Below are 23,627 nucleotides of genomic sequence, written 5' to 3' on the forward strand. Positions count from 1 at the left end.
GAGCAGGGGAGGAGGCTGCAGAGGCAGGAGGGGCTCTGGGCTGAGGGTGCCAGGGCTGTCCGGAGGGAGGAGGGGCGGCTGGGACGGGGCAGCAGTGGCGAAGTAGCCAGGCAGCTACCCCAGGATGCATTTTGAAAGGAGAACGAGAGGTGTGGCCCACCCACAAGTGGCTTCCTCCATGTGGCCGGGGTCAACCCCATGCGCAGGGAACTGGCCAATGGGAATGTCCTGGCCCCAGCAGAGACACCAGGCTCTGATCTAACTCAGAACGCCGGACTCCCTCAGAGCGCCGCAGCCCATCTCTTGCACCCGCAGCACGCCCTGCACTCCAGAGGCTTCCTGCGAGCTGCATGTGTTCGGCCCCACCTAGTTCCTCTGGCCTGTCCACGCCGTGCCGTGCCGGTCCACACCCTGTCCAGCCCACTCAAACCGTCCACACCCCTGTACACACTGACAGCTCAGTACCCCTTAGGGGCTGGGCTCAGAACAGACCCTCTAAAGGAGGCCGGAGTGACCGGGCATGGTGGCTCATGCCTGGAATCCCAGCACTTTGGGAGGCCAAGGCAGGGAGATTATGAGGTCAGGAGATCGAGACCATCCTGATTAACACAGTGAAATCTCGTCTCCACTAAAAAAAAAAAAAAAAAAAAAAAACCTGGGAGTGGTGGCGGGCACCTGTAGTCCCAGCTACTTGGGAGGCTGAGGCAGGAGAATGGCATGAACCCAGGAGGCGGAGCTTGCAGTGAGCTGAGGTCACGCCACTGCACTCCAGCCTGGGTGACAGAGCGAGACTCTGTCTCAAAAAAAAAAGAAAAGAAAAAAAGAAAAAGGCCGGAGTGGTGGCTCACGCCTGTAATCCCAGCACTTTTGGAGGCTAAGGTGGGAAAATCGCTTGAGCCCAGTTCAAGACCAGCCTGGGCAACATGGTGAGACTGCGTCTCTGAAAATAAGTTGTTTTTGTTCATTTGTTTGTTTTGTTTTGTTTGAGACAGCGTTTCGCACCTGTTGCCTACGCTGGAGTGCAATGGCACGATCTTGGCTCACCGCAACCTCTGTCTCCCGGGTTCAAGCGATTCTCCTGCCTCATCCTACTGAGTAGCTGGGATTACAGGCACCCACCACCACGCCTGGCTAATTGTTGTATTTTTAGTAGAGACAGGGTTTCACCATGTTAGCCAGGCTGGTCTCGAACTCCTGACGTCAGGTGATCCACCTGCCTTGGCCTCCCAAAGTGCTGGGATTACAGCCGTGAGCCACCGCGCCTGACCCTAAAAATAAGTTTTTTAAACTTCGCCAGGTGTGGTGAAGTTTAATTCAGTTACTCGGGAGGCTGAGGCACGAGAATCACTTGAACAGGTGTGGTGAAGTTTCCTCAGCTACGCAGGAGGCTGAGGCATGAGAATCGCTTGAACAGAGGAGGCCGACCTGAACAAGCCACTTCAGCCTGGGTGACAGAGAGAGATCCTGACTCAAAAAAAAAAAAAAAAAGAGCAGGGCCAGACAGGACCTACCTATGCCTGAAGCTGCTGCAGCTCAACCCCCCGTTCCCCGCCCCCATCTCCTGCATGGCTTTTTCCCTGCAAGTATATACTTTCCTCTGCAATGCCAGCGCGTTCAGAAACTCACATCCCACTTTTAAATGCTGACACCTATGACAAGCTCTTCCTCGATGGTAAGGAGCCCTCGGCCACGAGCAGCAAGCCCAGCTTATGAAGGACAAGGGGTTCGGTCGCCTTCCAGCCCATCACGGATCACTGCTGGGTGGAAACCACGGCTCTGTGGGCCTTGTGGGCGGGTCCTGCCCTCCTCAGAGGCAGCCGGCAGTGACCAGGAGGTGATGGGGGGTGTCAGCCTGGGGCATGTGCAGACACACACCACCCAGCAGAAAGATTCTGGGCAGCTCACCACACAGCCCTCTGCCTGGTTTCGAAAAAAGGGGACCATCTGAAGGCCACCGGGTGGTGGGTGGAGAGGCCAGTCCAGAGTGAGACGGCCGGCACAAAGTCCAAGGGCTCTGCTGTCACTGACCCCAGTGGCCTACAGGCTGAATGCCCACCCAGTCCCATCCTCCCCTGCGTCACCGACCCCAGTGGCCTGCAGGCTGAACGCCCATCCATCCCCCGCATCACTTCCCCACTGTACCTGAGATAGGGTTATTTATTTATTTTGAGACAGAGTTTCACCCTTGTAGCCCAGGCTGGAGTGCAGTGGCACGATCTCGGCTCACTGCAAGCTCTACCTCCTGGGTTCAAGCAATTCTGCCTCAGCCTCCTGAGTAGCTGGGACTACAGGTGCCCACTACCACACCCAGCAAATTTTTTGTATTTTTAGTAGAGACGAGGTTTCACCATGTTGGCCAGACTGGTCTCCAACTCCTGACCTCAGGTAATCCACCCACCTCACCTCCCAAAGTGCTGGGATTACAGGTGTAAGCCACTGCAACCAGCTGAGACCGGGTAATTTACAAAGAAAAGAGATTTGGGCCGGGCGTGGTAGCTCACGCCTTTAATCCCAGCACTTCAGGAGGCTGAGGAGGGTGGATCACAAGGTCAGGAGATGGAAACCATCCTGGCCAACACGGTGAAACCCCGTCTCCACTAAAAAATACAAAAAAGTACTCGGGCGTGGTGGCGGGCGCCTGTAGTCCCAGCTACACAGGAGGCTGAGGCAGGAGAATGGCGTGAACCCAGGAGGTAGAGCTTGCAGTGAGCCGAGATCATGCCACTGTACTCCAGCCTGGGCGACAGAGTGAGACTCCATCTCAAAAAAAAAAAAAAAAGGAAAGAAAAAAAAAAGAAAAGTTATTTAATTGGCTTACCGTTCCATAGGCTATACAGGAAGCATGGCTGGGAGGCCTCAGGAAACTTACAGTCATGGCGGAGGGCGAAGAGGAAGGAGGAGGAAGAGAGTGAAGGGGGAGGTGCCACACACTTTTAAACAGGCAGATCTCGTAAGTACTCACTCACTATCACGAGAACTGCAAATTCGCCCCCATCATCCAATCACCTCCCACCAGGCCCCTCCCCCAACACTGGGGTTTACAATTTGACATGAGATTTGGGCTGGGACGCAGATCTAAGCTGTATCACCCACACAACTCACTTCAGGGTCTAGCATTGGCAAGGGCAGTTGCCTCTACCCCGAGGGGTACCCCTCAGTAAGGGAAGTCTCTGGACACAGGGAGGGAGGCTCTGGAAGCCTTCTAAGACCGGCAGACCTCCCTCCCCACTCCATGATAGGAGAGTCTCAGATCTGCCTCAGACTCATCAGGCAAAGGAAATGGATGACAGATCTACGCACAGCAACTGGGATTTGCAGCCAGCTGGAGCAGGTGGCTGCATAGAGGAAGGTGCCCTGCTGCTGGGGGGCATCACACATTTGCCACCATGGGAGGGAGGGCTTAGCTCAGTCTCCAAGGTGGCACAAGGCCACAACAGCCTTCCAGGAGGAAAACCAGGATGCCCCTGTTCTGTGCCGTCAGGGGCTGGCTCTGTATGGCAGGGCCTGAGCCAAGGAGGGGAGAGGACCAGGGTGGGGGAGGCAAGCAGCCATCGCATGAGTGATGAGACAGAGAGGAGCCATGAGGAGGTGAATGGCTAGGCTGGGAGAAGCCCAAGGCCGAGGGGCTGGCTTGAATTTGGGATGCTGAATGTGGGCATCACTGGGTTATGGACCCCTCCGTGCCCCACTCTGTGACCACACAGCAGCCTTTTTTTTTTTTTTTTTTTTTTTGAGACGGAGTCTCGCTCTGTCACCCAGGCTGGAGTGCAGTGGCCGGATCTCAGCTCACTGCAAGCTCCGCCTCCCGGGTTCACGCCATTCTCCTGCCTCAGCCTCCCAAGTAGCTGGGACTACAGGCGCCTGCCACCTCGCCCGGCTAAGTTTTTGTATTTTTAGTAGAGACGGGGTTTCACTGTGTTAGCCAGGATGGTCTCGATCTCCTGACCTTGTGATCCGCCCGTCTCGGCCTCCCAAAGTGCTGGGATTACAGGCTTGAGCCACCGCGCCCGGCTAACACAGCAGCCTTGAGTGAGCAGGCTCTTACGGAAATCCACCATCCTCCAGGTCACATTCCACAGGAGCTGATGGGGGCCCACCTGCTTCCATGCCACCCAGGGCCAGGTATGAGACCCAGGCCTGACCGCTTAGCACTTTCCCCATGTCCAGCCATAGCTGGCTTGGAAATGGGCAGAGTACAGGAGCTGCCCACCACAGGGGATCTCCCAGAGCTACCTGGACAGCCTGACCTTTTTCCACTGGCAAAGCCTGAACTTGTGAGGTATAGACAGGGAGCTGTGAGCTTTATCCTGCAATTACACCAGGACAGTCTAAGAGTGGAGCCATCACAGAGGAACACAGATGGAAAGTGACTCCTGGATCCAACTATGCCTGAAACCAACAGACCTCTCTCTCTGGTCACACAGATCAACAAACTGCCCTGTGCTTAAGCCAGTCTGGTGGGCTGGTATCAGCACTCAGAAGCCTACTCACCAACCAGGGACCGAGTTCCATGCTAGGTCAACACTGGGGCAGAGAGAGGGGTCAGATGCATGGCAAGAGTGAATGCAAGAATTCTGCACAGACAGAAAATCAGGGCCAAAGGTGACCAGAGAATTGTAGGCTCCCAAGAAGTCAAAGCACTCTTGGGAAATTGAGGGCTGGGACTGGGCCTCCTCCAGGTCTCCATGGACAGGAAGACCTCAGCTGACTCCAAGCTTTTTAAGGTCTGAATAAGGGTTTGCGGTCTAGGTACTCCAGATTGCTTAATCTCCTAATCTGCTCTCTTTTTAAAATTTGTTTTAGAAACGAGTCTTTGCTAAGTTACCCAGGCTGAGTGCAGTGGCTATTCACAGGCACTACAGCCCTGAACTCCTGGGCTCAAGCAATCCTCTTGCCTCAGTCTCCAAAGTAGCTGGGACTACTAGTGCGGTGTCACTGTGCTGGACTTGATCTCCTCTTCATAAACACTTAGGTCATTTTCAGTTCCTTACTGCTAGCAACGTTCCGTATCGAACATCCAGAGACACAGCTTTACCTGGTTTCTGCAGCTCCTGGGGTACAGAACATGTCTATCAATTATGCCCAGTGACCCACTACCCCCATGTCAGTGCCCAAGAGACAGCTCCAACAGGAGACAGGAAGCAGGAAGTATGAGCTCATTTTGCACAGGAGGAAACTGAGCCTGTGAATGGGGCAGGAAGTTGCCTGAGGCTACACAGCGGGAAGGTTGCAGGTGTGAGCTTCCTGGTCTCCTCCCTGCAATTACAGGCTCTTCCCCTGACAGAAGTACTTCAGGAACCATGGAGTCAGACCCCAAGGTTTACAGTCTGGCCATGCCCAGTCTTGCAGTGACTCCTTGGGAGAACTCTTTTCCCTCTCTGCATTTTTATAATGCTAGCTATAAAATACAGGGAATCCCAAACCTGACTGCTCTTCAGAAATTCGAGGCACACACTGTCCAAGGAGCTCTAGACTCTGCATTAAAGAGTACATTAAAATGCACCCTCAGATTTTACAGTATTATAGCTTTTCTGAAAAAGCAGTTAACAATGACTGAGCACTTATTACATGACATGGATTAAGAATTCAGTCCTCCCAACAATCCTGGGAGATAGGTATTATTATTCTCCCTACTCCCCAGTCAGGAAAGTCATAGCAGATAGAGGTTCCATAGCTTTCATTATCTTCTGGTAATGTTCCTTACAGGTTTTGGTATTAATGTTACATTGACCTCATAAAATGAGTTGGGAAATACTCCCTCATTTTTAGTCTCTGTGCAGGTTTGTATGAGACTGGTGGTATTTTTTTTAACTGCTGGGAATTTCTCAATGAAACCATCTGAACCTAGAATTGTCTTTGTGGGAAGATTTAAAATTACAGATTCAATGTATTTAATTGGTGTAGGACTATCCAGATTTTCTATTTCTTTTAGCATCAGTTTTGGTAAGTTGTGTATCATCTAAAATTTCAAATGTACGTTGAAAAGTCCTCCATACTATCTTCTTATCCCTTTAATGCTTGTATCTATAGTGATGTCCTCTTTTTCATTCTTGATAGTGAAATTTGTGTTATCTTTGTTCTTACTCAATCTTTCCAGGGGTTTATCAGTTCTATTAATCTCTTCAAAGAACCAATTTTTGGCTTTATTGATTTTCTCATTTTTTGCTTTATTCCATTAATTTCTGCTCTTATTTTTACTATTTCCTTTCATCTTTAGTTTTATTTTTCTTTTTCTAGCTTCTTGAGTGGAAGCTTAGAGCAGTAATTTTCTTTTTCTTTTTCTTTTTTTTTTGAGATGGAATCGCACTCTGTTGTCCAGGCTAGAGTGCAGTGGCATGATTTTGGTTCACTGCAACCTTCACCTCCCAGGTTCAAGCAATTCTCCTGCCTCAGCCTCCTTAGTAGCTGGGATTACAGACACCTGCCACCACACCCAGCTCATTTTCTTGTATCTCTAGTAGAGATGGGGTTTTCACCATGTTGACCGGGCTGGTCTCGAACTCCTGAGCTCAGGTGATCTGCCCACCTTGGCCTCCCAAAATGCTGGGATTACAGGCGTGAGTCCGTTTGCCTGGCCTAATTTTCAATCTTTCTTCTAAAGCTATCCAATTTCCTCTAAGCAGTGTTTTGGTTGTACTGCACAGCATTTGATATGTCTTATTTTTCACTGTTCTTGTCAACATATTTTACCCCTTCCACTGTGATTATTGACCCATTGATTATTTATAAGTGTGACATGTAAGCCGGCACGGTGGCTCACGTCTGGAATCCCAGCACTTTGGGAGGCCGAGACGGGTGGATCACGAGGTCAGGAGATGGAGACCATCCTGGCTAACACGGTGAAACTCTGTCTCTACTAAAAATACAAAAAATTAGCCGGGCGTGGTGGCGGGCACCTGTAGTCCCAGCTACTGGGGAGGCTGAAGCAGGAGAATGGCGTGAACCCCGGAGGCGGAGGTTGCAGTGAGCTGAGATCGCGCCACTGAGCTCCAGCCTGGGCGACAGAGGGAGACTCCGTCTCAAAAAAAAAAAAAAAAAAAAAAAAAAAAAAACAACCAAACAAAAAAAAAAACAGGTGTGATATGTAATTTCCAAGCATTTGCAGATTTTCCAGTTACTGACTTTTAATTCAGAGAGGACACACTGTATGATTTCAATCCTTTGAAATTTGCTGAGACTTGTATAAGGTCCATGGTCTATTTCGATAAACATCCTATGTGCACATGGGAAGAGTAAGTAGGTTTTAGTGTTGTACATATGTGAATTAGGTCAAGTTGGTTAATCCTATTGTTCAAACTGTGTGAGGTTGATTCAAGGATAAAGAAAGAAACCAGTGGGATACAGTTCCGAAAGACACACACACACACACACACACACTTCAGTTATGCTGAGATGTTGGGGACTCCTCCAATTCGGTGAAAAAAAAATTATGCTTTTCAATAAATGATGCCAGGTCAATTGGATATCCACACGGAAAAAAATGAGCTCTGGCCCCGTACCACACCATTCACAATAATTAATATGTAATCAATCATAGATCTAAATATGAGCTCTAAAACAAGCTTCTAAAACACAGGAGAGGCCGGGCGCGGTGGCTCAAGCCTGTAATCCCAGCACTTTGGGAGGCCGAGACGGGCGGATCATGAGGTCAGGAGATCGAGACCATCCTGGCTAATACGGTGAAACCCCGTCTCTACTAAAAAATACAAAAAACTAGCCGGGCGAAGTGGCGGGTGCCTGTAGTCCCAGCTACTCGGGAGGCTGAGGCAGGAGAATGGCGTGAACCTGAGAGCAGGAGCTTGCAGTGAGCTGAGATCCGGCCACTGCACTCCAGCCTGGGCGACAGAGCGAGACTCCGTCTCCAAAAAAAAAAAAAAAAAAACAAACACAGGAGGATATCCTAATAAAAAGTTACTACCTATAAAGAAAATATTGATAAATTGGACATCACTAAGAGTAACTCCTGTTCATCCAAAGCAAAAGTGAACCACAAAATAGAAGAAGGTATTTGCGATAACGTCAATCAACCGGAATCCAAGAATCCGTCTACAATACAAAGGGCACGCGTCGGACCAAGAACTCGTATCCAGACTATGGGAAGAACCTCTACGAACGAAGTAGACAGACAACCCGATTTTCAAACGGACCCGGGCGAACACCCAGGCGGCTGGGGCTGGTTCTAGGCCCCCACTGCTCCGCCTTGCAGGGGCCGCTCCGGCCTGGTCGCCTTCTCCGGGCGCATCCAGGGAACTCGCTCGGTCCTCCTTAAGCGGGAGGCGGTCGGAGAAGCTCGGGCCGCGTCTCCCCGACTCCGCCCCCGGGGGTTGCCTTTCCCTTAGAAGGCCAAGCCCTAAGCCCAGCCTCTCGCCGGCTGGGAGTCGCGCGGTGCGCCCCTCGCTGCCCAGGACCCCGACGCCGCGGCCGGAGCCCCCAGCGAGCGCGGGAAGCCCCGCGGACCTCGCGCTCCCGGCTCGGGCGCGGACGGGGCGGGCGCCGGGGCGGGGCGCGCGTCCTCGCGGGTCTGAATGGAAGGGTCGAGGTCGGCGGCGGCGGCGAGCAGATCCTGAAGCCAGAACTCCACCCCGGCGCCCGCGCCATGCGGCGGGAGAGGTGAGCGCGGCGGGCGTGGCGTCCGTGCCGGGGTGCCCGGGGTGCCCGGGAACGGCGAGGCCGGGACACGCGCGCAGGACGCGAGCGGCGGAGGTGGGCGGCCCCGGGCGGGGGCGGGGCGGGCCGGGGTCCGGGCAGTCGCCGTGGGGGACGCGCTGGGCTGTGCCCTCCGCCCCCGCCGCCCACGCACTCGTCTTCGAGGGCGGGCCCGGCGGCCCCGGAGCAACCCGCCGTCTCCCCGCGGCCCCTCCGCTCCCTGGCAGCGGCGGGGAATGTCTGTGGCTGAATCGAGGCTCTGAAAGAACGTGGCGCTGGGTTTTTAAAGATTTGGGGCACAAAAAACGAGAGCGGACCGGGCGCCGGCTACGGCCCTTCCCGAGGGCCACGCCCAGCCCGGCGCCCCGCGCGCCCCGTTCCCCGCGCCGCTTCCCTCCACCCGGCTGAGCGCTTGTGCCCGCAGGTGCGGCGCCCCCCACCCGCGTCGCCGCCATGGAGGTGCTGCGGCGCTCCTCGGTCTTCGCCGCCGAGATCATGGATGCCTTTGACCGCTCGCCCACCGACAAGGAGCTGGTGGCCCAGGCCAAGGCGCTGGGCCGGGAGTACGTGCACGCGCGGCTACTGCGCGCCGGCCTCTCCTGGAGCGCGCCCGAGCGCGCCGCGCCTGTCCCGGGACGCCTGGCCGAGGTGTGCGCGGTGCTCCTGCGCCTGGGTGAGTGCGCCCTGGTGGGACCCCCAGCTGCGCCTCCTCCCCTGCTGGGCCGCAGCCTCCCTCCGAGGCCGAGATGAGGGGCTGGCCCAGGGGCGCCCACCCCCTGCCTGGGACGGCCGCAGGCGCTCGGGACAGGGCCACCCAGGCGGGTGCTCCCAGATCTGCTCTCAGGCCTCCCACGCCACAGGCCCCCCCATCAGCTGCCTGCTCAGCCCAGATTTCAGCCATGCTGGCCATAAACAATAGAAAGCTCCAGAAAGAATAATCTATTAGTGGGTGGCTAAGGTCCCACAGTGACCCTTGTTCTCTGCTGGGCACAGAAACGCTTTGTAGGAGCACGTGTCCCGATGTTTATTTTGGAAAACAGATCCTTGCTGTTACTGGCCGAGATCCCGCCCGCTGCCCTCTGGATTCCAAGGCCTCCGAGGCCCCCCATTGGAAATTGCGCCCAACCGGGCTGGGTAGCCACAACCTCAGTATTCGTTGGTGCTGTGAGGACATCTGGGGGTGCTCGGTTCTGGGGTCACACAGCCCACTGGCTGGCCCCACTGTCTCCAAGGTCTGGACTGCAGAGGGTGGGACCAGCCGTCCCTCACCACAGCTGGGCTGCTGCCGTCACCTGTGAATGTTTATGAGGTGCCCAAAGAGGGCACATGGGGCGCTTGTGGCCGAGCCCGGGAAGGGGAGGTGACAGCAGCGGTGAAACTCTGAATCGGTGGCTCTTCAGGCAGGGGGTTGGGGTTGGGGTTGGAGGTCACGACCCTGTGAGGGGACATGCTGCCTCCTTTCAGGCTGACGCTGGCATGAGCTGTGGGTGGCCCCTGCCTTTACATGGTGGGCTGGGCCCAGAGAGCAAAGCTGTGCAGACTCCTGCCCAGGAGTGTGTGTGGGGTACACACAGAATCCATGGGGGCCAGCACAGAGCCTCCAGGAGGAGGTGGAGTCCCATGTGAGGCCTAGGTTGGAAGGAGGGAGAGGTCCCTGGGTGGGAGCGAGGCTGTTGGTGGGACTCCGTGAGACCCGCCACCTGCTGCTGCCTCTAGCCAGACTCTGAGAATGACCCTAGGGGATCCTTTAGTGGCCTTCTGAGAAGATGATGCCAGACTTCTGGAATGGCTGAGAGGAAGTCCCAAATGTCCAGGGGGGCCCCGGGGGGACACAGCTCAGACCTGCATCTGCCCTCACAGCTACTCAGGGTCAGTCTCCCGAGGCCAGTGCTGTCTCCTGCCCTCGGGCAGCACAGACAGGAAGAAGCCTGGGTTGTGTCCCCACCTTCAGTCTGGGGCCAGCCTGCAGCAGCCCCGGAGGTCTGTGTTTGGGAGCCGCAGGGTCAGGCCTGGGAATTTCCATGTCACCCCCCACCCCCGGTCAGCCTCTCCTGGGCTCTGCTCTGGTTCCAGATCTTAATTAGTGAGATACAGAGCAGCTGGCTCCGGGGAGGGGATGAGGGCGCCTTTATCGGCCAGAATGGTCCGGTCAGGAGCATTACCCTGTTTGCTTTGGCTGGAGAATTGGCTGGGCTGGGGACTCCCAATCCCAGGGCCCTGTGGCATTCCCGGCACCATCTGCCCTGTGCCTGTGCACTGCTGCTGCCAAGGGCGCCACAGGCAGCACTCGGGGCGGTGGGCCTGTAGGGGGCCGTCCTCGGCTGCCAGGGCGGGCTGATGCAGTGCCACCTCCAAGCACGTCCCCTTGGCAGCAAGAGCCCAGGTGGGAGTGTAGCAGTGCGGGTGGCCCAGGACAACGGCTCACCCTCTGCACCTGAGCGGTCCCTGAGCCATGCTAGGGCCTGAGCCAGGCTCTCAGGCTTCCCCCTGCTCTCACCCCGAAGCTTTCTCTGCCCAGCCCCTCCCCACGTCAGGCTCTGGCCGCCTGCCTGGTCCCTCCTGCTCTGGGCAGCTCGGCTGCCTGTCGGCTGTGAGTCACCAGCAGGCATGGCCCACGCTCTCGCAGGATTCCCGCCCCACCGGCTTGGCCGGCTTGGCCTAGGGGCTGGCTCGTCAGAGGGGCAGGACTGGGGGCACCCTCAGCACTTCCTTGGTCTCCTGGTCTCTAGGGGCCAAGGTTGGGGGATGGCTCAAGGGAGGTCAGATGGGGTTAAGTGGAGGTGGGAATCAGACAAGTTAAGTCAGGAACAGGCCGGAATTCAAGCAGGGTCAGGTGGGGTCAGGTGCAGGGTGTGCCCCAAGCCAGTTGTGTCCCAGGGAGCTGGGGCGTGGGCTGTCTCTCACTGCTTTTGTGACCACACAGGGGATGAGCTGGAGATGATCCGGCCCAGCGTCTACCGCAACGTGGCTCGTCAGCTGCACATCTCCCTGCAGTCTGAGCCTGTGGTGACCGATGCGTTCCTGGCCGTGGCTGGCCACATCTTCTCTGCAGGTATGCCCAGCCTGCCCGTCCCATGGGACCTCAGGGAGGGATCTAGGGTCTGGCTCAGGCTCACAGGGACCCCACGAGCTGGCCCCCACCCATCCTGACGCTGCCCAGTGCCCACCGGTGCCATCTCGCTGCTGCAGGTGTCAGGAGCTGCCCAGCCACCAGCGTGGGCTCACACCACAGCATTCAGGGTCTCTTGTGGTTCTGCAGGCTGGTGGGCCTGCTGAGCAGCTGGCACAGGCTTCTCGAGCAGTGGTGGTTGTGGTCCAGCATCAGTGAGGCTGCACGACCTGCAGTCCTGTGGGGTGGCACGTCCTAGGGCTGCTTGGGTTCCTGCAGGGGCCCCCGCGCAGGGCTTGGGCTTCTCGTAGCGTGGTGCTGTGTCCCGAGGAGGAGTGGCCAGGGGCAGGTTTCCCACACAGCTCCCGAGTAGATGCTGCCAGGCTGTTAGGATAGACCCTCAGAAGTCACGGGTGGCCGGGCGCGGTGGCTCAAGCCTGTAATCCCAGCACTTTGGGAGGCCGAGATGGGCGGATCACGAGGTCAGGAGATCGAGACCATCCTGGCTAACCCGGTGAAACCCCATCTCTACTAAAAAAAAAAAAATACAAAAAAAACTAGCCAGGCGAGGTGGCGGGCGCCTGTAGTCCCAGCTACTCAGGAGGCTGAGGAGTAAACCCGGGAGGCGGAGCTTGCAGTGAGCTGAGATCTGGCCACTGCACTCCAGCCTGGGCGACAGAGCGAGACTCCGTCTCAAAAAAAAAAAAAAAAAGTCATGGGTAACTGCTGGATTCTGGTGGTCAGAGGCAAGGCTTTAGGGCTCCAGCGTCCAGGAGAGGGGACAGCATGGGGGCAGGAAGTCCAAGCTGACTGGCTCCGGGGGGTGTCCAGAGAACAGCAGTGTGTCTCACCTGGCTGTGCCTGCCTCACCTGTGACCCTCCTGGGCACTCCCATCTCTGCCCTGGAGAGGCAACTCCGGGCCCCGCCTCCCCCCTCCTGCTGCTCCCGGCTGTCCACATGCTTCTAGGCCCACAGGAGGCTCAGGGCTTGTCTCCCCTGCTTGGTGCCCTGCTGTCCACTTGTCCAGCTGCCTCGGCCTGGATTTGTCCAGTGTGGCTTCTGTCCGCTTGCCCCGTGTCATCGGGTCTGGCCCTGAAGACCTCAGCCCCTTTGACCTCTGTGACCTTGGATCCCGTCCTGGCACCCCGTGCTATGAGCTGCCCCTGGGTGTGGCAGGCGCTGGGTGCTGCCATAGGGGTGAGTGGTGCGCCGGCCCTGATGTGGCACCTCCCTGATCGGCACATCCCTCAGCTGTTTTCCAAGTGCTGTCCGGGTGCTGGGCACAGCTCTGGGCCATCGAACCCCGGGTGAGCAGGATTCCCTGAAGTTTGGAGGAGAGGGAATGCTGTTCACCCGAGGTGGGTTTTTGGAAGACACCTGGCAGCAGGGAGGCCTTGCACACCGTCGTCTGGGAGCTGGTCTGAGTCCGTGGCCAATCAGCTGTGTGACTGTGGCCCTCTGTCATCTCTGTGGCCTCAGCTGCCTTGTCTGCAGGGCAGTCCTGACAGCAGCAGGAGCCGGGCATCAGGCAGAGGCGCCAGAGGAAGCCACACCCTCGCTGTGGGAGATGCATCCCATACCACGGGGGGGATCCTCAGAGCTAGGGGTCTTCAGATGGCCTCAGGACCTCCACCCACCGGAGGGCAAGGGGAAGAGGCCAGAAGTGTGAGGACCACTGCCTCTCGCTCAGGCAGACCCCACCCTTGGGTGACCTCCAGCTCCTCTCCCAGGCATCTCCTCTGACCCTGGGTGGGCCGGCCGGAAGCCTGGAGACAGAGCCGGGCTGACACCCTCGGCTGTAGGCCAAGGCGGCGGGGGCTGCCAGCGTTTGCTGACAGAGTCCGGCCTCTCCAGTGCCACACTTGCTCACTGCTGACCTCCCTGGACAGAAGTGACTTAGGCTGGGACGCAGCGGTGACCCTGCAGGCTGCTGGAGAGGGAAGGCTGAGTCCTGGGGTGGAGTCCAGGCGAGGTCTGGTCCTGCCCCCAGGCTTGTTTTGTTGCCACAGCATGTACTGGAGTGCCTCAGACCACACCTGGGGAGGGGCAGTGGCCTCAGGCTGTGGTGTGGGGTCAGGAGGCAGAACTGAGCTGGGTGCGGGCGAGACGCCCTGTCTGGCACTCCTTGGGGTGGCCTCAGAGCCTGGATTCTGTCACTGCTCCTGTGTTCCTCTGGGAGATTGTAAATGAATCCTCTTTGGCAGTGTGGCTCCAAGGCCCCCATATGGCAGCCCGGTGGGGCTGATGGTGGGGGGCCGGACCCAGCCAGGCTGAGGCGTGTCATGGAGCAGACCTAGGTTGACTGGGGGTACATATGGGTAGGGGCTGGGGAGTGGGCGGGTGGTGCGGCTCAGGGGCTGGGTGGGCAGGGGGCAGGGTCCACGGCACAGTGGGCGGCAAAAGCATGGTGGCAGGAGCTGGCGAGCTGGTGCCCGCCCCTCCTTCCCCCAGGGTAGCCCAGGCAGGCACCCGGAGGAGGCAGCGGGTGGGGCCCAGGAAGGAAGCCAGGAGTGGAAGGCGTCCTGGGCTGACGACCCCTCTTGGCCCTCCCTGGGCCGACGCCGGTGCGTGGTCGGCCCCCCGGGCGTCTGTCTCGGGGCTGCTGGGTTTACGAGCCGCAGGCTGGCTTTAAAAGGAACAGTCACTTCCGAGAATGCAGCAGCCTGCCCGGGCCCCGGAGGTGGAGCAGGCCCCGGAGGTGGGCCTCCCCCTTTGGCAGGGAGAGAGGATGGGGCCGGGATGCCCCTGCCCGCCCAGCCTTGCCTGAGCAGCGCCTGGCCTGAGGTGGGGGCGGTTTCTAGGAAGGCTCTGGTTGGTTCTGGGAGGGCGCCTGAAGGCCGGGGAGGGCTGAGGGGAACGGTGATGGCGGGACGAGTGGGCACACAGCTGACAGGGGATGTTGGGGGGCACCGACCAGGTGGTTCGGACCATGTGTAGAGTTCAGTTTAAGTCTTGTGGGTTTCGCTGGAAAGCTGGAGCTGACTCCCCTGTGGTCAACATCCCCCAGCCCACCTAGCGCCCCAGGCTTGTCCCATGCAGGCCTGGCTCTGGCCACCCGGCAGCCTCCACACCACCAGCTGCCTGAGGGGAGCCGCGCAGGCTGAAGCGCAGGAGCTGCGTGACCTGCGACGGGTTTCTGAACCTCCCTGAACTTAGAGCCACCTGACTAGGGAGCTAGGGCAGGGCTGCTCCCTTCTGCCCCTCAGGCCCACTGGCAGCTGCACCCCCAATCCCCTTCACCCTTTGTCCATCCCAGTCCTCTTGGGCCCTTTTGCCTACAGAGTGAGCCTCTAGCCTCCAGGTGCTTTACATGTCCTTGCCTCCCTGCCTGAGGCCCCTGCCATGCCAGCCACCCCTGCACACTCTGACCCCGGGTCTTCCTCCCTCTCTTCCTCCTAGCAGGCACCCCGAGGGTGTGCGCCCAGCCCAGCCCCTCCACTGCAGGCAGGCGGCACGACCTGCACTGGCTGGGGCGTTGGCTGGTGATGTGAGCCACCTGACGGCCGCAGGGCAGGGCTCCGTGGGGGTCTCCAAGTCTCCAGCCCCAGGAGCCTCCCATGAAGGCACAGGCCGACAAATGTTTTCTGACTGTTTTCATTTAGGGCTTCAAAGTTCCCACTCAGGACTTTGGAATAACTCATTTCCAAAGTGGTAGAACTCATTTTCCTCCCCATTTAAAAGTCGGCAATAGTTTTTTCTTCTTTGAATTTGAATTGTATTTCTATAACTACATATGTAATTTTATATAATTCTTCTAATTATAGTTTTACTATAAGAAAAATTTAAATGGCCGGGTGCAGTGACTCACGCCTGTAATCCCAGCACTTTGGGAGGCCGAGGTGGTTGGATCACCTGAGATAAGGAGTTCGAGACCAGCCTGACCAAAAAGAAGAAACCCTGTCTCTAATAAAAATACAAAATTAGCTGGGCGTTGTGGCACATGCCTGTAATCTCAGCTACTCAGGAGGCTGAGACAGGAGAATCGCTTGAACCTGGGAGGCAGAGGTTGCGGCGAGCTGAGATTGTACCACTGCTCTCCAGCCTGGGTGACAGAGGCAGACCCCTATTCTTTCTTTCTTTTTTCTTTCTTTTTTTTTTTTTTTTTTTTTTTTTTGCGACGGAGTTTCACTTGTCGCCCAGGCTGGAGGTGCAGTGGTGCGATCTTGGCTCACTGCAACCTCCATCTCCTGGGTTCAAGCAATTCTCCTGCCTTAGCCTCTCAAGTAGCTGGGATTACAGGCGTGTGCCACCACGCCTGGCTAATTTTTGTATTATTAGGAGAGACAGAGTTTCACCATGTCAGCCAAGCTGGTCTCGAACTCCCGACCTCAGGTGATCCACCTGCCTCGGCCTCCCAAAGTGCTGGGATCACAGGCATGAGCCACCGCGGCCAGCCAAAGAGACCCTATTAAAAAAAAAAAAAATGCTGGGTGCGGGGGCTCACACCCGACCTGCCTTCTATGGCCGACCACCACATTTATGTAACCATTTATCTGTTGAAGGACACTTGGGTTCTTTCCACCTTTTGGCAATTGTGAATTGGCTGCTGTGAACGTCTGTGACTATTTGTTGGAGCTGATTTTTGTTTTCATAAAAGATCCAGGTTTGCTGCTGTATGAGGGACTGGAGAGCAGTGCTTCATCTTTGCATGTGCGGTGTCCTCAGGCTGACTCCCTCCAGGGATCACTGCTGGGCGGCATGTTTTGTGGCCGTTCAGATACTGCCAGTGCCCTCCAGCTGGGCTTCCCACCAAGGTTTACAAGGCTTTGCAGTTGCCTGAATCCCCACACTGCCATTTAAAAGCATTTATTTATTTATCTAGAGACGGGGTCTCGCTCTGTCGCTCAGGCTGGAGTGCCGTGGTGCAATCTTGGCTCACTGCAACCTCCGCCTCCCCGGGTTCAAGCGATTCTCCTGCTTCAGCCTCCTGAGTAGCTGGGATTACAGGTGCATGCCACCACGCCCAGCTAATTTTTTTGTGTATCTTTTGTAGAGACGGTGTTTCACCATGTTGGTCAGGCTGGTCTTGAACTCCTGACTTTGTGATCTGCCCGCCTCGGCCTCCCAGAGTGCTGGGATTACAGGCATGAGCCACCGTGCCTCGCCTACAAGCTTTTAATGCAATAGATCACATCTTGTTTTAATTTGCCTTTCTTTGGTTATGAATGAAGGTGAACATGTTTTGTGTCTCTGATTTATAATTTTTTTGGGTGAATCAGCTGTTCCAGTTCTGTGCTCGTAGTTCTTTTGAAAGCCTCTCTTTTCTCGCTAATATATAAAATGTCTGTCCGTGTTGAGGCGTTGTGTCCTGCCTTTTGTTCTTTCCCCCGCTGTCGCCATCTTTTGTCTTCTCTTTCAAGGCGGCTTCCATCTCAGTTCAGCCTCAGCAGGTTAGGGGTCTGGGGAAGGCAGTTTCTCCGCAGGCCTCAGCTTCTTTATATGTAAAATCTGGATGCCAGGCCTGCTGCGGGAACAGGCTGCCGTGGGGTGCTGACTGTGAGGTCACTGGCTGCTCACTGGCTGCTGCCCTCAGTTCCCTCGCCTCACCCCGCATTGTAGCTGCGGCCTCCTCCACAGACGTGGGCTGGGCAGGTATGCAGTGGAGTCCGAGAAACCTGCCTGCCCGAGAACTGCCTGAGAGGGTGGACAGGCAGCCAGCTGGCCAGGTGTCCTGTAGGGGAACGGTCCCCCTTGGGAGGGTCCCTGGTCATTAGCTGGACAGCAAGCACAACAGCAGCTCAGAGAGGCCCAGCCCTTTCCTTCAGTGCTCCCGTGGGCGGGATTCAAGTTCTGGTCTTGACCATCTCTCTCCCTGCAGGCATCACGTGGGGCAAGGTGGTGTCCCTGTATGCGGTGGCCGCGGGGCTGGCCGTGGACTGTGTGAGGCAGGCCCAGCCTGCCATGGTCCACGCCCTCGTGGACTGCCTGGGGGAGTTTGTGCGCAAGACCCTGGCAACCTGGCTGCGGAGACGCGGCGGATGGGTGAGCGCCTGAGCGCCCGTGGGGGTGGGAGAGCGGGGGTGCCAGGGTGCAGAGGTATGGGAGGGAGTGGTGCGTGGGTGATCACCTGAGCACTGCTGGGGGAGACGGGCGAGGCAGGGAGTGCGGCAAAGGCCGAGACCCACAGGCAGGCCCTGGGCTCTCTCCTCTGCCTGGATCCAGCACTGACTTACCCCCTGACCCTACCCCTGTACTAAAGACCTGCTGCCCCCAGCCCCTGCCCACCCGAGTGGGAAAAGCAAGGCCCCGAGGGGTGGGTATCAGAGCCAAACCCTTCATCTGTCTCCATGCCCCCAGCTTCCCGCCCTGCCCTGTCCAGACCACAGGTGCTGCTGGGGCCTGGGTATGGAGGGCGGCTCCCCTGCCCAGAGTCCAGCGTTCTTTCCTGCACAGTGGGTGTTGGGCCCGGTGTGTAAATCAGTGGCCAGGGATGACAGGGCTCAGACCCCTCTGCTGGGGTCTTTGGTTCAACATCTCGAGAGATTGAAGTCAAGTGGTCTGTGGGAGCTGTGGTCTCCCGAAGGCTGAATTGGGGGTGGGGGAGGACACTGTCCTAAGATGACACGCGGCTACAGGCATCCCTCAGCACAGAAACCCCAAGACTTCCGTCCCCTCCTGCCTTCCTCCTGTGGAGTCTGGCATGGGGCTGGGCACTGTGTGCCCTGTGGGCGAGGACACTTTGAGCAACGCCAAGGCCACAGGTCCAGGCTGCAGGGAAAAGACGTCATTTATTAGCAGGAAGTGAAGGGAATAAGAGAATTGGAGTGGATGTTCATTCACTCATCCAGGAGGAACCTCAGAGTCCAGGGAGTCCTTGGGCTTCTGGAAGCGCAGTTCCTGCTGTTGTTCCAGGCAGAGTCTGAATGAAGCTGGGTTTGCCTCTTCCTGGCAGCCCAGGGTCCAAGGCCCCACAGGAGGACGCTGGGGTACTTGTAGCCCCTGGGGCGCAGCAGGCAGGTGATTGAGGGGAGCTGGCACCCTGGTCTGGATGTCCGGAGCCCCAGTAAGGGCCACGAAGGCCTCTCCTGCTCGGCAGGGGCCCTCCGGCCGGCCTGGCCTGGCTGCCCTCTGTCCCCACCTCTGGTGCCTCGTGGCCCTTCACACTGGCTGAATGTGCACGGTGTTGGGTCTGGTCTTGTGCTGGAGACTTCAGTCCAGGCCGCAGACCTCCTTCCCGAACAGTCTCCTGCATTCCCTCACACAATTTGCTGATATTCTGGTGCACAGTGCTAGGGGGCCTGGTGGTGCTGGGGGCCTGGCGGTTTCGGGGGGCCTGGTGGTGCTGGGGGCCTGGCAGTTTCGGGGGGCCTGGTGGTGCGGGGGGTCTGGCGGTGTTGGCTCTGCTCTCTCACGTTCTCCTTCTTCCCTCCCAGACTGATGTCCTCAAGTGTGTGGTCAGCACAGACCCTGGCCTCCGCTCCCACTGGCTGGTAGCCGCACTCTGCAGCTTCGGCCGCTTCCTGAAGGCTGCCTTCTTCGTGCTGCTGCCAGAGAGATGAGCTGCCCACCTGGGCAGTGGCCGCAGCCTGGCCCCCTGAGCCTGACGCAGGAGGCCCTCAGCACCCGAACACATCTCCCTCCTCCCCACCCGAGCCTGGAGCACTCTAACCCTTGGAGACCCCCTAAGCCCCATTCCTCCAGAGACCCAGGCCCTCCAGAAGGGCTGAGCGGGGATAGGCTTGCCTGAGCCTGGAGCTGGGCTTTAGGGCAGCCTGCGACCCTCCCCACTTGTGCCCCTTCTCCTGGGATCTCTGTGTCTTCCCTTTTCTTTCTGGGGCCAGGAAGTCAGCGTCAACTCCCAGGCCCCAGATGCAGGGGCCCGGAAACACGTGCTCTCCCCTGAGCCCCAAATGCAGGGGCCTGGGAACACCGTGCTGTCACTTGAGCCTGGGGGTCCCATCCCAGGAAGAGGGGCTGTCTCAGGACCTGAGTCCTCAGGGGCCCCGCACATTCAATCTGAAGGTGACCCTGGCCTGGCCGAAGCTGGAAGAGCCGTGGGGACGCAGCCAGTAAACAGAGCGTAAGGCTCACGTGCTGGTTGCTTAATCCGTTTCTGGAGGAAGAGTATGACCCCCACCTGTGATGGGGTCCTTGTGTGGTGGGGACCGGGGCCAGTGGGCTCCAGACCGCATGCTTAACCCGTGGATGTGGAACCTGCAGCAGAGAAGGAAGGTCGCATGAGCTAGATCCCGCTTAACCCATGGATGTGGAACCTGCGGCAGAGAAGGAAGGTCGCATGAGTCAGATCCCAGTCCAGTTTCATGTCAGTGGAGGGTGAGGGTGACCCCATCTGCTATTTTTGTGCCCATCCTCAGACAGCCATTTGGGGATGTGCCTATTAGGGCTCCCTAAGAACTCAGATGCCCAGGAAGCCCAGCCCCTCAGGACGTACCCACATGCAGCCTTCCCTTGACGCCTACGTTTCTGGGCACATGAGGCATCTTTCCAGGAACCCCGAGCCAGCCCTGTCCCGCCCCAACGCAGCATGGCACTCAGGAGATACAGGCTGGATGTGGGGCGGTCCTTCTGGGGAGGCCTGGCCTAGCAGCCTGCCCTCCGCACGCCGCCCACCTGAGCCCTCCCTGCCAGGCTTCATGCTGGGGTGGGCCACATGCCAGGACAAGAGGACCCCAGCAGAAAGCCAGCCCCAGACTCACATGGCATTCAGATCCCACTGGGGGGTTGGGGTGGTAATAAACTTCTCCAAATGATCATTCTCATTTTACACAGAATGTCACTCGCATGTGTTAAAATGACTTCTACCTACATACAACATGGTAAAAGGTGTGGAACGTTTGCTTGAAAAAATTGGGGGTGGGGGAGTGGTGAGAGGGTGGGGATGGGAGGGTTCCTGGAATTGGTTCTTTATCCTGATTAGATGTAAAGGCACTAATGCTGATTTCTAGTAGTAAAAAGAGCACCAATAGTCCATAGTGTGATGTACCAACAGAGAGATGCATAGTATCACCACTGCGTGCTGCTCATTAAATACTTGCAGAAGGCAGGGTTCTGGTTCTGGTGGCTTTTGTTTTGAACACTTTCGTCAAACTAGAGTATAATGGGCCAGGTGCAGTAGCTCACACCTGTAATCCCAGTACTTTGGGAGGCAGGAGGATGGCTTGAGGCCAGAAGTTCGAGACCAGCCTAGGCAATATAACAAGATCCCATCTCTACAAAAATAAAATTAGTCAAGCACGGTGGCCTGCACCTGTGGTCCCAGCTATTCTGGAGGCTGACGGGGGAGGATTGGTTGAATCTGAGAGATTCAGGCTGCAGTTAGCTGTGATTGTACCACTGTACTCCAGCCTGGGTAACATAGTGAGACCCTGTCTCAAAACAAAAACAAAAACAGGTGTGGTGGCCGACGCCGGTAATCCCAGCACTTTGGGAGGCCCGAGCAGGCGGATCACCTGAGGTCAGGAGTTGAAGACCAGCCTGGCCAACATGGCAAAACCCCAACTCTACTAAAAATACAAAAATTAGCCAGGTGTGGTGGCAGGCACCTGTAATCCCAGCTACTCGGGAGGCTAAGGCAGGAGAATTACTTGAACCCGGGAGGCAGAGCTTGCTGTGAGCCGGGATTGCCCCACTGCCCTCCAGCCTGAACAGAGTGAGACTCCATCTCAAAAAAGTATGATGGGAGTGAGCTCAGGATTCAGATTCCCAGCTGAAGTGTCACCTGAATAATCTGCAAGTTATGACTATCCCAAGAAAGACTCTTAACTCCTTTAGCTGCGGGTCTGAGACTACTGAAAAACCCAGAATCTCGTCCTTCCAGTGGCTGCATTATAGCACATGTGGAGCTCCCAGCCTCACGGTGTCTGCTGTGCAAGTGAAGGCATTGGTTGGCAAGGAATGGGATCCTGTTAGCTGGAGCTGGGATGAGGATGTGTGGGGCGACCCTGATGAACAGTGGAGACCCTGAACCCCTAAATTCTGATGAGTCTTCAACAGTGGAAGAGGCCCCCCCTAACCCTAGTGGTAGCTTCCCCAACTCCATCTGAGCAGTTAACCCTGTGTTGTCTGAGGAAATGGGACAGCCCTGACGCTGCTGACTAGCAAGACCAGGCTGCTGCTCCCCAGGACCTGCCTCCACCCCTTTTTGCTTCTAGACATGGAACTAGACTGATGTGGGGCAGGCCCTAGAGCTGAGATACAGGGCGTGAGCATGAGGAGATGCACTTACCCAAGAGGATGTGAGTTTTCCAGTTTACACAGAAACCCCAGGAACATGGGAATGCATATTGAGGGCCTGGGAGAAGGGCAGGAGGAACACAGAGTTGGATCAGGCCAAATTTATTGGTACGGGCTCACTAAGCAGAGAGCCTGCATTTAGAAAGGGCTCTGATTGTGAATAGTGCTGCAATAAACATACGTGTGCATGTGTCTTTATAGCAGCATAATTTATAATCCTTTGGGTATATACCCAGTAATGGGATGGCTGGGTCATATGGTACATCTAGTTCTAGATCCTTGAGGAATCGCCATACTGTTTTCCATAATGGTTGAACTAGTTTACAATCCCACCAACAGTGTAAAAGTGTTCCTATTTCTCCACATCCTCTCCAGCACCTGTTGTTTCCTGACTTTTTAATGATTGCCATTCACAATAGCAAAGACTTGGAATCAACCCAAATGTCCATCAGTGACAGATTGGATTAAGAAAATGTGGTACATATACACCATGGAATACTATGCAGCCATAAAAAAAGATGAGTTTGTGTCCCTTGTAGGGACATAGATGCAGCTGGAAACCATCATTCTTAGCAAACTATCACAAGAACAGAAAACCAAACACCGCATGTTCTCACTCATAGGTGGGAACTGAACAATGAGATCACTTGGACTCAGGAAGGGGAACATCACACACCGGGGCCTATCATATGGGGAGGGGTGGGGAGGGGGGAGGGGGGAGGGATTGCATTGGGAGTTATACCTGATGTAAATGACGAGTTGATGGGTGCAGCACACCAACATGGCACAAGTATACATATGTAACAAACCTGCACGTTATGCACATGTACCCTACAACTTAAAGTATAATAATAATAAATAAATAAGTAAAAAAAAAAAAAAAAGAAAGAAAGGGCTCTGATTGGTTGGTTGGCTGCTTGGCTGAAACATGGGCCAAAACATGGCCCACCATGGGATAACTGGACATGCCTGGTCACCCATGGTTAGTGTGGAAGGGATTCAAAGGCTTAGGGAGATTGGAATGCTAGAGTGGATTTGTTCTCCCTATTCTCCTCCTCTTCCTCCAGCCCTCCACCCTCCTCCCTTGCAGCTCTCCTCCTCTTCCTCCTCTGCAGCCCTCCACCACCCTCCCCCTACAACCCTCCTCCTCTTCCAGTCCTCCACCCTCCCCCTCCCCTGCAACTCTCCACCACTCTCCTCCTCCCACTGCAGTTCTCTTTTCTTTGTAGCCCTCCTCCTCCTCCCCAGCCAGCTCTTCTCTTCCCCTTCACCCACAATACTCCTCCTCCTCCCCTTGCAACCTTCCTCCCTCTCCTCCTCCCCCTGCAGTCCTCCACCCTCCTCCCCTGCAGCGCTACTCCTCTTTTCTTTGTAGCCCTCCTCCTTATCCAGCCCTCCACCCTCCTACCCTCCCTTGGCAGCCCTACTCCCTCCCCTCCCTCCTCCTCCTCCTCTACTTCTCTCCCTCATCTTCCCTCAGGACCCAGCCCTAATGCCAGTACCCCAAGCCTTCGCTGACCCTCAGCAGGGAGGCTCCCGACTGGGTGCACGGGGCAGTGCCCAGGAACTCTGGTTCAGGCCTGCCGCAGGGCTCGTTTGCCTCTTCAGTGGTGGCTCTTAGGTGCTGCGGTTCCGTGGCTGAGGAGCCACACAGGAAGGCCCACTACCTGTGTCCCT

At 56.6% G+C, this 23,627-nt stretch overlaps 1 protein-coding gene across 1 annotated transcript; it reads left to right on the forward strand.

Annotated features, from left to right (window-relative positions):
• Positions 1-8,012: 8,012 nt before the first annotated feature.
• Positions 8,013-20,483, forward strand: BOK (BCL2 family apoptosis regulator BOK). The gene is made up of 5 exons (XM_031651693.1): positions 8,013-8,610; positions 9,071-9,319; positions 11,570-11,698; positions 17,575-17,738; positions 19,130-20,483. Exons 2-5 carry the CDS (start codon positions 9,100-9,102, stop codon positions 19,253-19,255), a joined length of 639 nt encoding a protein of 212 aa, XP_031507553.1. The 5' UTR covers positions 8,013-8,610; positions 9,071-9,099; the 3' UTR covers positions 19,256-20,483.
• Positions 20,484-23,627: the final 3,144 nt, after the last annotated feature.

This window comes from Papio anubis, chromosome 10 (assembly GCF_008728515.1).
Source record: "Papio anubis isolate 15944 chromosome 10, Panubis1.0, whole genome shotgun sequence".
NCBI classification, from domain to species: Eukaryota; Metazoa; Chordata; class Mammalia; order Primates; family Cercopithecidae; genus Papio; species Papio anubis.